Raw genomic sequence first — 15,611 nt, forward strand, 5'->3', positions numbered from 1 at the left:
GCTTAAAAAAAAAAAAAAAGTATGCTGGACTTCAGAAATATTTATGCTAATAATTTTAAAAAATGCTTACCATAAATACTTCCAAAAACAACAGGCTTTACAAAATATTGTACAACATACTATATATAGACGTAAACATCAGGACATTTGTCAAATTCTGTTTAGTAATTTGTTTCTCATGTACTCTTTCCATCTCAGGAAGGTCAATAATCATCTGATTTCTTCTTTACCAAATGATCTGTTGTTAGCCTACTTTTAACAATGGAAGAAGAAACTGGTATATGTTTTAAGTCAGCTGGTTCTCCTTAACCTTATAGTTTTTATTATTTTTCAACATCATGTTACTGTTTACTTACAGAAGCAATCTCTCAGTTATGAAAAATAAAACATCAGTTGCAGGGCTTACAAAGTAAAAAGGGAAATTCTTTCCCAAATCCTTTTTTTTGTTTAAAAAATTTAAATTAAATTTAAATGTACAAGACCAAGCACAGGCACTTTCCAAAAACCAAAAATGAAGCAAAACCGCAAAATTACTCAATAGTTATAGAAGACAGCTCTGATTTTGGGGGGTCATCTCTGGTTGTCTCAACACAAGCACTGGTCTTTGGCTGCTCTGGCACTTCTTCCTCCTTTTCTGCTAGCCCACCAAGAGACCCCAGGGGAAAAGTGCTTTCGCAATTCTGGGTCGAGGAGACCTGTGAAATTACAGGCATTTGAACAGAGGAGTTGCTTTCAAAACCATGTTCTCCAAGATCATACTGAACAAGGGTCTCTTCTTGCTCCTGGTTTAAGTAGTCCGGTACTAGGAAATCACTAGATAAGAGGCAAAGGATGAAATATGGAGTTAATTTTCAAACTGGTAACAGATAAGCTACAATTAAACAGATCTGAGTTGTAAAACATGATTGGGACTTTTCATTTTACTAATTCTTCAATGAAGAATTCAACGAAGAACTCAGGAACTTTCAATTTATAAACCTTCCCAAATATCAACCAAAGCAATCCATTATATCCAAAGTATATCAACTCTCCCTACCACCAAAAAATCAGACTATTATCACTTGCACTATCACTCTGGACACCTAAACAGCCTTTCTTGTTTTAAGTAGAGGAGTTTCTATGTACGAAACGAATATAAGAAGCAAGCTCACTTAAGCAAAGATCATGTGAATAACTCGTGCTTAACTTTTCTAGGATTATACACTGAGTAAGAGGTATATAAACCTAGCTTTGTATTACTAACTGGATATAAGTTAATTAAGAAACTAAAGTCATTATGCATAACTGACCTTTTACTACTATATATCTATATTATACTATACCTACTATATAAAGTTGAGAAATGTAGAAAATAATTTATGTGTATCCTACTAATCAATCTGGTATATAAAAACAATAATAAATCACCTTTGAATTAGACTTTGGCAATGAATGCCTTGTGATTGGTTACATGTTAATCCTCAAAAAATATTTAATTATGATCCCCACAGGAAATATGAACAAAATATACCAAAAATTTAGTAACAGTGAATATTTTCCCCAAGTAGAGAGATCAGAAAGATTTTAAATTTCTTCTTTATACTTTTTGTATCTTTTCTAAATTTTCTACTACATGCATTTTTGGGTAGTTACAACAATAAACATTATAAAATAAATCTCAGACACTATTTAAATCTTTATTACTGAACTAAAAAGTTAATTATACTAGGACTATCAATAACTGATATACTTGACAAGGTTATTTTATAATTTGATTGCTCAGTATTAATAAGAAATTAAAATCTGCTCATATGCAAAGCAGTTTAAAATGTCCTATATTTTCTAAAAAGTCTTCAGGTATTAGACAAGAGGAATAGAGGATATAAGGCTCTGTACAGGGAAGACAGAAAACAGGAGTGGTAACCTGGAACACAATTTTTGTTTTGAACAAACTATGTTTAATATGATACGTATAATCTAGGTTTAGTATTATGACAACCACACATTCAGAATTAGAAATGAATACATCAAACAAAATGAATGTCTGGTTTGAAGGGAAAAATCAAATCTGTGCAGGAATAATTTGGGATTTATTGAAAAGTAAGATTTTAAAGATAAAGGTGATTTAAAATGTAAGGATTTAGAAAAATTTCATTTTATAAGGAACTAAGGATTCCTACAAAGGAATAATTCTTATGAAGTATTAAAAAAAAAAAAGAATTTTAGATCTAGAGGAGACCTTAGAAACCATCTTGTTTAAAAAGCTTACATTTTGTCTTTCTCTAAGTTTCAAGCTTCTTCATCTAAAGTGACATGCTCAATCAACATGTAAAGTGACATGCTCAATCAACAACAGTTAGTGGCTGAGCTAGAACTAGAACCTGATTCTGTGGATACACTATAAATCAGAAAGGTAACTCTATTAAATACTAGGAATGTTAAAAGCATGGAGCACTAAACTGAAAGAGAATAGGAAAGACTTCATTTGATCTAAACAATCATATCCATTATAGTTGCTGTTGAACTTTATCAGTAAACGAATATTCCTTTATATAGAATTAAAAAAAAGAGAGAAGTGGTGAAAAATTTTATCAAAATCCAGAGTCTGAAGTAATCTAATATTGCTAAGTATCATCTGACATGGTAAATTTTCCAATAAAATCTTATTTACGACCCACTTCAGAATTACTCTAACCTAATACTTTTCAAAAAATTAAGAGGATGAGTAGTCTACTTCTGTAGGAAAATATTTTTAATACCAACTATAAAATATTTATAATTTTATGTGCTTAGAAGATTCAGCAAAATTTTATCAGATCAGAAGATCAGACAGTGGGAGTTTAAAATGAATGGGATTGATCAGCTGGCAACCTGATTAAAAAACTCAGCAGGCTGCCCTAAAAGCAGGAAAAGAGAGTTCAGAAAGCAGTTTTCCTGGTTGGGTTTTCGTTGTGCACCTCACCTGCTCTGGAAGTAGTTTGCTAGCTCTGATGCTTCATGGTTCAGACTCCTCAGGTGCACGATTAAATTTCCAGAGTTGGTGAACATGGCGCCACATGTTTTGCACTCGTAAATCCGAGGCTTGCGGATAATGTGCCGGGAAACCCTCATGTGGTGTTTATATTCCCCGAAGGAAGTGAAAGTAGCACTACATATCTGGCACCGGAAACAGCGTTTACCTTCATGCTTTAGGCGATGCATCTTTAGCGAGTAAGCCCTGGTGAACTTTTTCCCACAGCGGTCACACTGAAATGGTTTAATTCCTATAAAATAAGACAAAACAAAATATCATCTAAAAACAAAATAAACTAAAAGGTCATAAAACCTCACAGATTTCTTAACTATAATTTTGTAGCAACAGATAATCTGAAAGACAAAAATTACCAGCAGAAAAAAAAAAAAATATATATATGTATTTTTTACTGAAGCATAATTGGTTGTACATATCTGTGGGGTACAGCATTGAATATCAATACCTGTGTGCAGTATGTGATGCTCAAATCAGCATAATTAGTATATTCAATCTTACACACTGTAATCATTTTTTGTGACCCTTTACCAATTTCTTGCTACCCCTCCCACAACAGGACTGCTGGCCTCAGTTCTGTTATCTCCTCAAAAACATATTATAATTTACTATCTCAAAAAAGGTGCAGAATACAAATATGTGAAAAAGTTGATTTTTCAATATTCTTCTAAATCATCTATATTACAGATTTCAAAACACAATCTAACCACAGTATTTAGAACCAAAATCCCCATGTAACTGCATTTATTATTTCATTTCATTAAAGCAGAAAGGTTTATATTAAAAAGATTTGAAAATGATCAGTACCTACTCTCCATTCCCTATCTCAGAAAGAAATAAGAAGAAAAAAGGAAAATTCTAGTATCTGTGGATGTAATGATCATAAAAGAATAATCATTTGATGAACTGGCTTTTTGGGTATTTAATGTAATATTGACAATTTAATAAATGAATTATAGAATGTATTAATGATCTCCCCAAATTTATTATCACTGTTTTAGAAAAAAACCAAACTAAAAAAACACTTCGAAACACAATCTGTGAATTTAGAAAGTCACAGGGAATTGGTGTTAAGACAGGACTACAGACCTATCTACAAAGAGGAAAGTGAGTTACTAACATAGCTGAAAACAGCAGCAAAGATCCTTTAGCCTTCAAAAGTCAGTGTTTTACCCACAAGTATCCTGTTTCTTTTCTGTGATCACGAACTTAAGTTTCAAATCCGTTCTACATATTTATCCAAAATCTCTCTTATACTAAAAATACTACAAAGCTGACTAATCAGGGCACAGAGAGATTTAGAATTGTACAATTAAAATCAAATTAATAATAAAATATTAAATTTTAAAAAACACCCTGGAAATTTCAAGCTTATAGAGAAGTCACAAAAAGAATAGTACAAAGAACACCCATATATATCCTTTTGGCCCCATTTGCTTTGCCATCTGTTTGTGCTTCCCTATTGTATATATACGCACATACCTAATATATTTAATATCTTTTTATTTACATATTACAGATTACATATAACCTCTAAGTTTTAATACTTATGCCTGTAACAGATGCATTAAGCAAATAGCTTTCTGACACTGTACCATTTCAGCAAGACACTAATCTGTTCTCATTTGACTTCCTAGAGGTTTTTTTTTTTTTTATAACTTGAAAGCACCTGTTTTCTACTTCAGCTGGTATTCCAAAATAAAACGTTTTAAAGTGCTCAGTTCTGCAACAAAAGGGAAGATGACATTACCTGAGTGGATGAGCATGTGCTGTTTTAGGTTCTGAATACGGGTGAATCGTACCCCACAGGTTGGACATTGAAACGGTCTGTCTGGACCATTTGGGCTTGGTCGTTCTGTACTGCTGGTAGAAGGAGCAATGTAGAGTTGGTAGGGATACTGAACATTTTCCAGTCTGGAAAAACAGACCAAAGAAGGCAACCAGGCTCTGATTTTTAAGTTGAATAAACATTTCTACGGGTCAACTTTAAATGAACAAAAGAAAAACACTTCAAGATTTTTTGAAACAGTTTAACTGTTAGATTACAAGTTTCGCTTACAACAATATGAAAAATGTTATTGTCCAGAGTGTCCAGTATCTTAAATTAAGCATTGACACACAACCACAGAACATAAATTATTTTACCTTAGATATCCTTAATCTCTCTAATCTTTTCCTTCCTGCTACTGCTTTAATTTAGGTCCTCATCAATACAGGCCTGAATAACCCTCTCTCTTTAGCTCCGCACTTGTCTAATGCATCCTTCTCACTGTATCACACTGATCTCTGATTAAATCAGTCCTCAGTTTAAAATCCTGCAATGGTTGTTAACTCCAGAATGAAGTCCGAATCCCTTTACAAGGCATACAAGACTGATGATCTGAGCCCTGTGTACCTTTCCAGCCTCATTTCTTGTCGTATTGCCCAAACATACCCCATACCAAAAATTCCTCCAATGTGCCATAATGTTTCTCAATGCTGTGCTTTTGCACAGATAACTTTCTCTATTTGCCTACCTTCTTTGCCTAGATAATGACTACTCATTTTGTAAAATTAACTAAGAAGTCACATCCTCCTCTTGGAAGCCTTCTATGATTTATCAGTGACTTAAGTAGGTACTCTTCTATGCAGAGCAACAGAAATCTCTGCAGACCACTTATGATTAGGTTTACTTGTCTGTCTTCAACCTTTCTCCCTCAACACTGACCGAGCTCCTTGAGAAAAAGGGCTACACGTCTCATCTCTATATCCCTGCTGCTCAGCACAGTATCTAATATAGAACTAGTGACCTGATTAATCTTTGAAATTAAGGAATCTAGGTACATTTCTGCTTGTTTATGCTTTCATTAATTCGTACAAATGATTTTGGTTCATAATCTCCTCTACTAGGTTTAGCTATTCAAGAATAATAATCCTTGTCTGAATCCCCTGAATCCTTCAAGTTTTCAACAAATGCAGTTTTTAGGATTGTCCTAGAGTCTGAGTAGGAATTCAATCATTCAGTGGAGTCTATATTCAGTAGTGAGAGACAGGCAATAAGTGATCAAGAAAATTATCAGAGCAAAGAATTAAAATAGGGAGATCCAGTAGTGATTGGGTGCTGCTTTAGACTGGTCATCAGGAAAGGCCTCTTTGAGAACAGACACCGAGACAGTGATCTGAAGGTAGGAAAGAGCCAACAAGAAAATCAGGAAAGCATTCCAGGTAAAGACCCTAAAGTGGCAGAAAGTTCCAAAAGCAGCAACAAATATGGAGTATTACAGGAACTCAAAGAAGGTCAATGCGGTAAGAATGTAGTATTGCAAGAAAGAGAATGGTCTGAAGGGAGTTAGGCAGAAGTCATATTACATAGGGTTTAAAAAGGCACAGCAAGGAGTTTGTATTTTAAATAGGAATGAAAAATTTAAGAATTATAGCTTCGGGGCTGGCCCATTAGCTCAGCTGGTTAGAGCACGGTGTTGTAACACCAAGGTCAAGGGTTTGGATTCCTCTACTGGCAAGCCACAAAAAAAAAAAAAAAAAAAAAAAAAAAAGAAAAAAAAAAAAAAGAAAAGAATCTATAGCTTAAAACAGTGGCATAATTTGACTTAACTAAAAAAGGAAAAAAGGTAATAAGGTAATGCTAGCTGCTACGTGGAGAATGGATCAGAGCAGGGTTAGAATGAAATCAGGGGCCAGTTTGACGACTACTGCAGTAGTTAAGGTAAAAGGTGGTGGTGACAACACTAGGGTGGCTATAGCACAGATAGGGGAAAAGTGGACAGATTAGGTATACACTAAGGGGGTAGAGTTGTCAGGGAGGGGAAAATGGGGAGTGGTTAGGTGAAGAAAGATCAAGAATAATTCTCAGAGCTTTCTCTTGAGAAGCTGGGGAATGATGATGATGTTTACTAAAAAGAGAAAAGGAGTGGTGAAGCAGAATTTTGCTGAGTAGTTAGAAATCAAGAGTTCTATCTTGGTCTTGTTAGGTCTGAAATGACTCATATCTATGTGGAAATATCAAGTAGGAAGGGTCAAAGGGAAGATGACAACTTGGGAATTATGGGTGTATAAATCAGGATTTGGCAAACTTTTTTTTACAACAGTCCAGACAGTAAATATTTTGGCTTTGCATGCCATATGGTCTGTTTTAACCACTCAGTCCTGCCATCCACAAACAAGAGGTAAACCAATGAGCATGGGTGTGTTCCAATAACACTTGACTTACAAATAAAGATGGTGGGATGGAACTGGCTTGTGGTCTGTAGTCTGCCAACCACTGATACTATTTAAAGCAATGGGACTAGGTAGTTTTCAAAATGCCAAAACAACAACAACAACAACAACAAAACAACAAAAACTCTCGTATAGGTGGTCTAATTTATGTGATGAAGCTGCCTCATTACTCTGAAAACCATATTAAAGTGAAGTCCCAATAGATTTCTTATACAATTCTGAGATAAAATGCTTGAATTTAAAGTTGTAAATACAACCCTTACAAGAAAACTGCATGGACTACGCTAGTACTAACCGATCATCATCTTCCGCATGGGCATTAGTGCTAGCAGCACTCTGAAGCGTAGGTAACCCCTCAGTGACACCTTCATCTACCGATCCTGTGTATAAGAGAAAGAAAAGAGGACAATCGTCAACACTTTGGTGTAAATAAACCAAGATATTAATGTGAGCTACATATCTAGGCCTCTAGTATATATTATCTAGTTCATACCCTGAATTATTAGTCAAAAGTAGTAATGTTCTATATTTTACTTTTGCTTTAATTAAATGTTTATGTGATTTACAAGGAAATCATGTGTAAGATAACAGCCTTGTATTACTGTTTAAATTCTTTTAGGAATATTTCTTTGATACAAATTTCAGAAAACAAGCAGAGCAATTCAATTGCAAACTCAACAAAAATCCACATAAAATTAATTAACAACCATTTAAGGAAGCACTGACAATTTTTACTTTTAAAACTTATTTATTGTACAACATTTACACAGAATTCAAAAAAATAAAGGGAACACCTAGGCAATCTCCACATAAGCCAAATGAAAACACTGCCAGCATCCTAGAAGTCCCCATTCACTTTTCCCTGATCATAAACTTCTCCCTCCTCCAAGTGTTTTTTATGGTTTTCATCCCTCCCCACCCCCCTTTTAAAAGTAATTTTATCTCAAATACATGTACCCATAAACTAGGGGTAGGAACACAGCCATGGCTAGTCTAGGGCTGCTTTTGCACTATAGCGGCAGAGCTGAGTAGCTTAGGTTGCAACAGAGGCCGTGTGGCAGTTAAGTCTAAAATATTTACTATGTGGCCTTTAAGGGAAAGTATGCAAAGCCTCACCATAAACAATACAGTTTAGTGTTGTCTGGTTGTAAACCTTACATAAGTTAAGTCATACTGTATGTATTCTTATGTTTTCTTGCTTCTTTCCTTCAACACTGTGGACTCGTTCATGTTGTTACATATAATTGAAGATTATTTTCATTATTGTATAATATTCATAATCTATACATTTAACTCTTGATAGTTTCAGGGTATTATGAACAATGCTTCTGTGAATATTCTTGTACAAATAACTTAATGCACATGTACATGCTTTTCCCTAAGGAATATACTTAGGAATCAAATTGCCAGATTGTCAAATATGGATAGCTTCAACTTTATTAGAAAATGCTGAACTCTGGCTGTCTGGTTAGCTCAGTTGGTTAGAGCACAGTGTTGATAACACCAAGGTCAAGGGTTCAGATCCCCATACTGGCCAGCTGCCAAAACAAAACAAGAAAATGCTGAACTCTTTTCCTGAGTGATGGTGCTAAATCTGCATGACTACCAGAAATATCTAAGAGCTGTGTGTTCCACATCCTCACCAACACTTCGTATTGTTGAATTCTTAAATTACTGCTCATCCGGTGGGTGTGTAGCAATATTTCATTGTGGTTTGAGTTTCATTTCCCTTGTTACCAATGAGGATGAACACTACTTCATATTTGCTGAAACTTCTCTCTTGTGAAATGTCCAAGTCTTGTTATTGAGTTGTCAGCCTTTTCACTTTAAAGAGTTCTTTTCATATTTCACATACAAGACCTTTGTCAGTGATACATGCTAAAAATATCTTTCCTCCTTCCATGTCTTGCCTTTTTACTCTTTTTATGGTTTCTTTCGCTGACCAAAAGTTTTAATTTAATTAAATTTATTAATCTTTTCCTTTATGGTTATGGCTTTTTTTGCCTTTTAGACATCTTTTCTTATCTCAAATTATCATATAAAAAGATTTATGTTTTGTCTTTGTGGTTTTTTCTTTAGGTCTTTAATCCACCTGGAGTTGATTTTGTGACAAACACATTTATTGAAAAGTCTTTTTTCTTCTCTGCTCTACAATACCTCTGTCATATATCAAGAATACATAAACGCGTGGGTTTCCAGGTTTTCTATTAACTCCATTTGCTTGTCTGTCCTTTCATTAATGCCAATCCGTAGATACCACAGCTTTATAATTAGTCTTGATATCAAGGAAAGCAAGTCATCCTTCTCACCTTGTTCATTTGCTTCCTGAACATTGTGGCCATTCTTGGCCCTTTGCCTTTCTATATACGTTTTAGAATCAGCTTGTTGAATAAAAGTTGGGAAATTACATGACATTGTCCTATTCTTTTTTAATGGTTACCTTAGAAATTAGACATACTTATCAAAGCCTAAAGTTAATCAAAATCTTTACTTTCTCCTGGATAAAAAGATTTCAGAAGCTTTATTTCTTACCCACTCCCATCCTGCAACTTCTACATTATTATTGTGCTATATTTTACTCCTTTGTTCTGAGTAATCCAGACATTATTACTTTCAAACAGTTGAACACTTACATTTGCTCACATATTCAGCTCGTCTCTTACTCTTCATTCATTCCACCTGTCTGTGCTCATTTTACTTCTTCCTGAAATCCATCCTTAGAATTTCTTTAGTGATTTGCTGATGATTTGTTTGAAAATACTTTATTTCACCTTCATTCATGAAATATATTTTCACTGTGTGCAGATATCTAAATTGGCAGTTCCCCCCTCCGCCCAGGGCACTGAGACATCATCCACAAGATTCCTGACCTTGTTAAAAGTCAGCTATTCTTTGTAATCTGCATTTTTTTTGTTTTTCATTATCTGAATTTTCTCCATGATGTGTCTAGGTTTGTGCTTCTTTTTATTTTTCCCGTTTGGGATGTGTTGGCTTCTTAGACTATGGTGTCTCTCATCAATTCTGGAAAATTCTCAGCCATTCTCTCTTCTCCTTTTAGGACTTCCATCAAACCTACATTTGTATCTTCCACACCCTTCTCTTCTCTACTCTAGTTTCCACCATTGTTTCTCTCTCAGTGCAGCATTCAGGTAATTTGTTCTAATTCATCTTCTGATTCCTCAAGTCTCTCTTCTGCTAAGTCCAATCTGCTGTCAAAATGTTCACTGAGATTTTTATTTATTTACTTCCCTAGAAGTCCAACTTGGTTTCTTTTCTCAAATCTGCTATGTCAGTTTTACAGTTTACTGTTCTTTGCAATTATTGTTCAAGTTTACTTCATTAAACATAGTAGGCCTATTTGTTTTATTTCTGTCTAAAATCTATGCCAATTAGCTATGCCAATTTATTTCTGCTGGTTTTTTTTTTTCCCCCCTCTGTGTTATTTTTCACTCTGCCTTGTTTCCTTCTGTGCCCTGGTTACTTTTGACAATGGTTACTGCCCTTGAAAATTATCTGTAAGGGGACTGATTTGCTGAGGTTAAGATGAATACACACTATTCGAGAGAAGCTTTGTTTGCTTCTGCTAGGTTCCTGGGGAGCACTACCTAAAACAAATTCACTGCTTGAGATCCGTGGCCTACCCACACTAGGTATAACCAGGATGTAAATCTGGTTTAAGTGTGCTAGTTGGTGACCACACTTTTCAGGGATGTGTCTTCCTCCCTTTTTCCTTTTCATTTTCTAGTCTGCCCACTGCCAAGGCAGCTTTTTCTACAGTCGCCTGGAGTTTGGAGGATGGGAAGCTTTAGTTCTAGTGGTATTGTCATTCAGGGTCCCTACTTAATTTGTGGAGCAACTTTCTTAAGACTTCATAACTTTCACAAGCTCTGGGTCTTGACTACTGTTTCTTTCACTCTTTGAGTTGTGAACCAAAGCCCATTTGTCTTTTGGCAAGTGTTGAAAACACAAAACTGGCTTTAATGCTCTGATAATCTACTTACCTCTCTCTGTTAGGCTTTCCCCCCAAATTTATCCTGGCAGTTCCCTGACCATCTTTTCAACTTTTCAAATACTTTTAAGGTGACTTTTAAAAAATCTAGAATGTGCTGCTTGCAGTGGGACAGTGGATCTAAACAACCTAGCCTAGTCTCATCAAATAATAAACTGCTAATTTCTTTACTGTATGTAAATAAGCTGTTTTGCACCAAATGAACAAATCTGAGCTTCTGAAATAGTCTAGTTCATTAATAGCAAACAAACTTTTGATTACAATATTTTAATGAAAGTTAAAAAGTATATTAATTGTAACAGTTTGTACAATACCATAAACATGTGAACACTTAATATGATCTGTTAATAGATAGGATGAAGTTTCTTCTGACAAAAGCTGAGAACCCAGTGCTTCCGTTTTCCCCTGTCCAACACCTAAATTACCTGGCATTATTAGGAAACAAGCAAATTTTCCAGTTATTTGCAAAAAACTAACCTATCCCCTTTTAAGGCATTCAAATGTACTCATTTAATCATTTGTGCTAGAAAATTTAGACAGTTTAATATTTTGCCTTGACTTCTTAAATAAAAAATACTAAATATATTTTTTGTTTCTTGACAACTCACAGCAACTATCAGGAACACCAATTATTATACTATGGTGTATTACACTGACATACTCTACAGCTTTTGAAAGTAGACAGGACTATGTGCATTTACATTCATCCCCAATGGGACCTCCATTCTTCCTGATCCCCCATCCCACCGTTGCTGCTGTGTGTTTAGCATTTCTGTGCATGCCTTTTCTTTTTCTCTTTCCCTTATTACCAAATGACATGCTTTTCCCCTATGTCTACTTATCCCTTATCTTTTTGATTTCTTTTTAATCCAGATGTAGGATGAAGAACCAGATAATGCTGCATTTTATTTAACAAAGAACTATTCCTCTGTTAATATCTTCCCATTCTCACTTTTTTCCTTAGAGAAGAAAAAGAAAAAGAAAAAGGGAACCAAATACTAATGTTTCAATCTGTCCTAGGATATAAACTGGAAAAATCCCAGTATTTGGACCTGGTCACCATGGACATAAATATCTATCTACTTGTTGGTATTCTAAGCTTATTCCAAACACAGAAAATATTAAAAGTTTACAGTCAAAGCCTTGCAAAAAACATCTGGAAGTGTGATAAGGGCAGGCCAGGAAGACTGATCTAACTGACATTTGCTTCTCACCATCAGGCAAGCTATAGTACTTTTAGGAGGGGGTGGGGTCTTGGTGAGGTAGAAATAAAAAAACCCTTTGCCTTGGACTGATTCTAGTATTGTCAAAGGTTTGTTTAAAAAGCTGATCAAAAAGAACTAAAATGGAGTACAAGATACATCTAGCAGATGGGGATATAAAATGTTATCTAAACTTTGGCCTCTAGATCTCCAACACAACGGACAGTGAACATGCAAAGTAAAACAAACACTCTTCTCTCACTGTTAAATGAACCAAAAGTTAAAAACAAAAACCACTCCAAGCTAAATTAACAGTTAAAACAAAACAGACTTAGAATTCTATCCATACTGTGGAGATTACAACACATAAATAGCATTATATCACTTATGCAACTACCAGCAAAAATTTTGTTAACTCTTTTTCCTGAGATGATGGTTTTTGGCAATGACAACACAGGTTAATCACATGAATTGGAATTTCAGTCGAACTGATTTAACAGCAGGATTTACAGACAATATCACTTTCCTGATGTGACAGTGATGTTTCTTAAATTATTAAAATGAAATCTCCTTTCTACACTATAGGGATTCTGTTTTCAGTTGTAGTGAGAGGTGAAGAATTCTGGACAGACCCTTTCCACCTTGTGAAACAGTAAAGATGATTTACAGAGACAATCAGCTTTATATGGGAAGGGCTATTCAAGAGAGAATCCACTCTCTTTTCCCAAAAAGAAGAGCTGTATGATAGCATCTGTTGCAGCAAACACAAGCTGCTACTACCACTGGTTAGGTACTCAAGACTTACAAAAACCCTTCTGGCACTGAAAAATAATTACAGTGGTCATCTCCCACTGAGCATTTCCAATGTGCGAGGCACCGTTCTAAATGTTTTCAATACAATATCTCACTTCATACTTGAAAAAGAGGAAAGCAGCCCCTAACATTCAGGAACTGGCCTGACATTCACTCAAGAGTAGGCCTGGCACTCACTCACAGCTAGGCCATGATATACTCCTGTTGGACATAAACAGTCTCACAGAACACCAAATCAGACCAAGTCATTCTGTGACCCTTACTAAGTGATACCAAAAAACATACCTTTGTTTAAGCACAGACAAAAACAAGGTCACTGTGTAATCACAAAAATACCAAACATTCCCCTCCCTCTCCAGCTAATATGAGTCACTGCTGCTGTAGGTTCACTTTAGTCTGCATTCCTAGATATTAAGACATTCATAGACTTATCCCTACTTTTGACATCACCAGTCCTGAGCAAACCTTACACTTCCTTGAATCCTCCCTAAAATCACCTAACACAAGCACAAATCCTCTAAGTCCTTTTTAACAACCTCTACTGGGAAGCCCTAAAGACCCCATAGTGTGTGATCTCCCTTGCTCAAATGAGTAAAAAGCTCCACCTGTTCAATTATAGGTGGTCTTGGGCTATAGGGCACTGGCAGAAATCGAGGTCCCACTGAAATTCAGCTGAAGTCCTTGTTGCTTTGAACTGGGACCCTCCATAAAAGTGCAGATCTGAAATCCCTTCTGAGGTACAACCTGCCTTTGTCTAGGAGGAAGTTCATGCTGAACTGACCTCAAATATTTCAATGACTCCCTTCACTGTTGTGTTTATGTTTTTCTTCCTAGAAATAATGTCTTTGGGAATATTTTGGTTATTCAATCAGATTTGTTTTATTCCTTGGTAAAATTGTTTTCTAGCCTTCTAACACCTGCTCCTGTGATCTGTTTGCCTGCCTTGTGCATTGACTCATATCTACAAGAGGATTAAATTATAAGACAATGGATATAGGCCTGATTAGTCCATCTGAACTGGCCCGAGTTCAGATCTCCGACTGGCAAAACCATTTCAAAACATTACAAGATACAACATGGATGAACTGAGAAAACATTACAGTAAGGACAGAAGCCAGTCAGAAAAGACCACATATTGCATGATCCCATTTATTATGAAATATCCAGAATAGGCAAACCTGTAGAGACAGTAAATTATTATTAACTTTTAATGTATATAATTTAATGAGGTTTGACATATGAATACACTTGAGTACCCACACCACGGTCAAGATAACGAACGCATCCATCCATCCTTCTGAAAAGTTTCATATTCTATTCTATGGATATACCACTATCTGTTTATCCATTCATGTGTTCATGGACATTTAGGTTGTCTCTGGTTGTTGGTTACTACAAATAGCGCTGCTATAAACATTTGTGTACAAGTATTTAAATGGACATGAGCTTTTATTTAGAGACATTATATTAGTGGTTGCCTAGGCATTGGGCGAAGGCTAGGAGGGAATAGATAGTCACTGCTAATGGATACAGGGTTTCTTTCTGGGGTGATGAAAATGTTATAGACTTATATTGTGGGGGTGATTGCACAACTGTGAATATACTAAAAACCACTGAATTGTACACTTTAAATAGGTGAATTTTATGGTATGTGAGTCATATTTCAATGAAGAAACTAAAAAATCTTATAAAGACTTCTTTAATTTTGTATTTGTATCCCTGAGAACTGCTTTGCTTAGAATCAGGAAGTGTTTTTGCCTGGCCCCTCATTCATTACAACTGCCTTTAGCCAAGCTCTGGAAACAAAAAGTCACACAGCATTATTCTTATGGACCTTTGTAGTTTTCATTGGTTGTCTCAATCTAAAATTGTACCTCTTCCAGGCCAAACGTCTGCTTCCTTCATGTTTTCTCACTCACTGTAACACTAACTTGTACACTTATCTCTCTCCTGACTCAATTTCACCAAGGACAATTTGAAGTTGCAAAGTAGCCATTTTGGGGGAGCTTTTGATGTAAACAAAATTGTTCACTTGAGACACATCAATGATGTACCAACACTGGATGGTAGTTTTAAAAGGTACTGCCGTAGATATGCATGCTGTAGATGTGTATGGTCTTCTTGTCAATAACAAAACCTTGGTCAGATTGTAAAGGTAAGATATGAATAGGAACCAAGCATTGAGACCCCTTTAAACACCTCCTAATGAACTATGAGTTTGTTCTGGTTATTGTTTATTCTCAGGGTGGACTGAGGCCTTTTCATGCTGTAGAGCTGTTCTGTAAAGGTAGGAAAAAAAATTACTTTTTGTATTTTGTATTCCTGACTGGGGGAATCCTACCATATTTCTCCAGTTAGAGGACCA

General features: G+C 35.4%; 1 protein-coding gene across 4 annotated transcripts in view; it reads right to left on the reverse strand.

The window, feature by feature from the left end:
* Nucleotides 1-280: 280 nt before the first annotated feature.
* Nucleotides 281-15,611, reverse strand: part of ZBTB44 (zinc finger and BTB domain containing 44) — a 59,371-nt gene continuing 44,040 nt past the window's right edge. Inside the window, exons 3-6 of one of the 4 annotated variants that reach the window (XM_063093213.1) lie at nt 7,518-7,602; nt 4,758-4,867; nt 2,942-3,242; nt 281-813 (exon numbers count right to left, since the gene is read on the reverse strand). In XM_063093213.1, coding sequence (XP_062949283.1) covers nt 531-813; nt 2,942-3,242; nt 4,758-4,867; nt 7,518-7,602 — 779 coding nt within the window. In that variant the 3' untranslated portion in view covers nt 281-530. Of the gene's footprint in view, nt 814-2,941; nt 3,243-4,757; nt 4,922-7,517; nt 7,603-15,611 lie in introns of all 4 variants that reach the window. The other 3 variants (XM_063093211.1, XM_063093210.1, XM_063093214.1) reach the window with 3 other exon arrangements.

This window comes from Cynocephalus volans, chromosome 4 (genome assembly GCF_027409185.1).
Source record: "Cynocephalus volans isolate mCynVol1 chromosome 4, mCynVol1.pri, whole genome shotgun sequence".
In the NCBI taxonomy this organism is placed as follows: domain Eukaryota; kingdom Metazoa; phylum Chordata; class Mammalia; order Dermoptera; family Cynocephalidae; genus Cynocephalus; species Cynocephalus volans.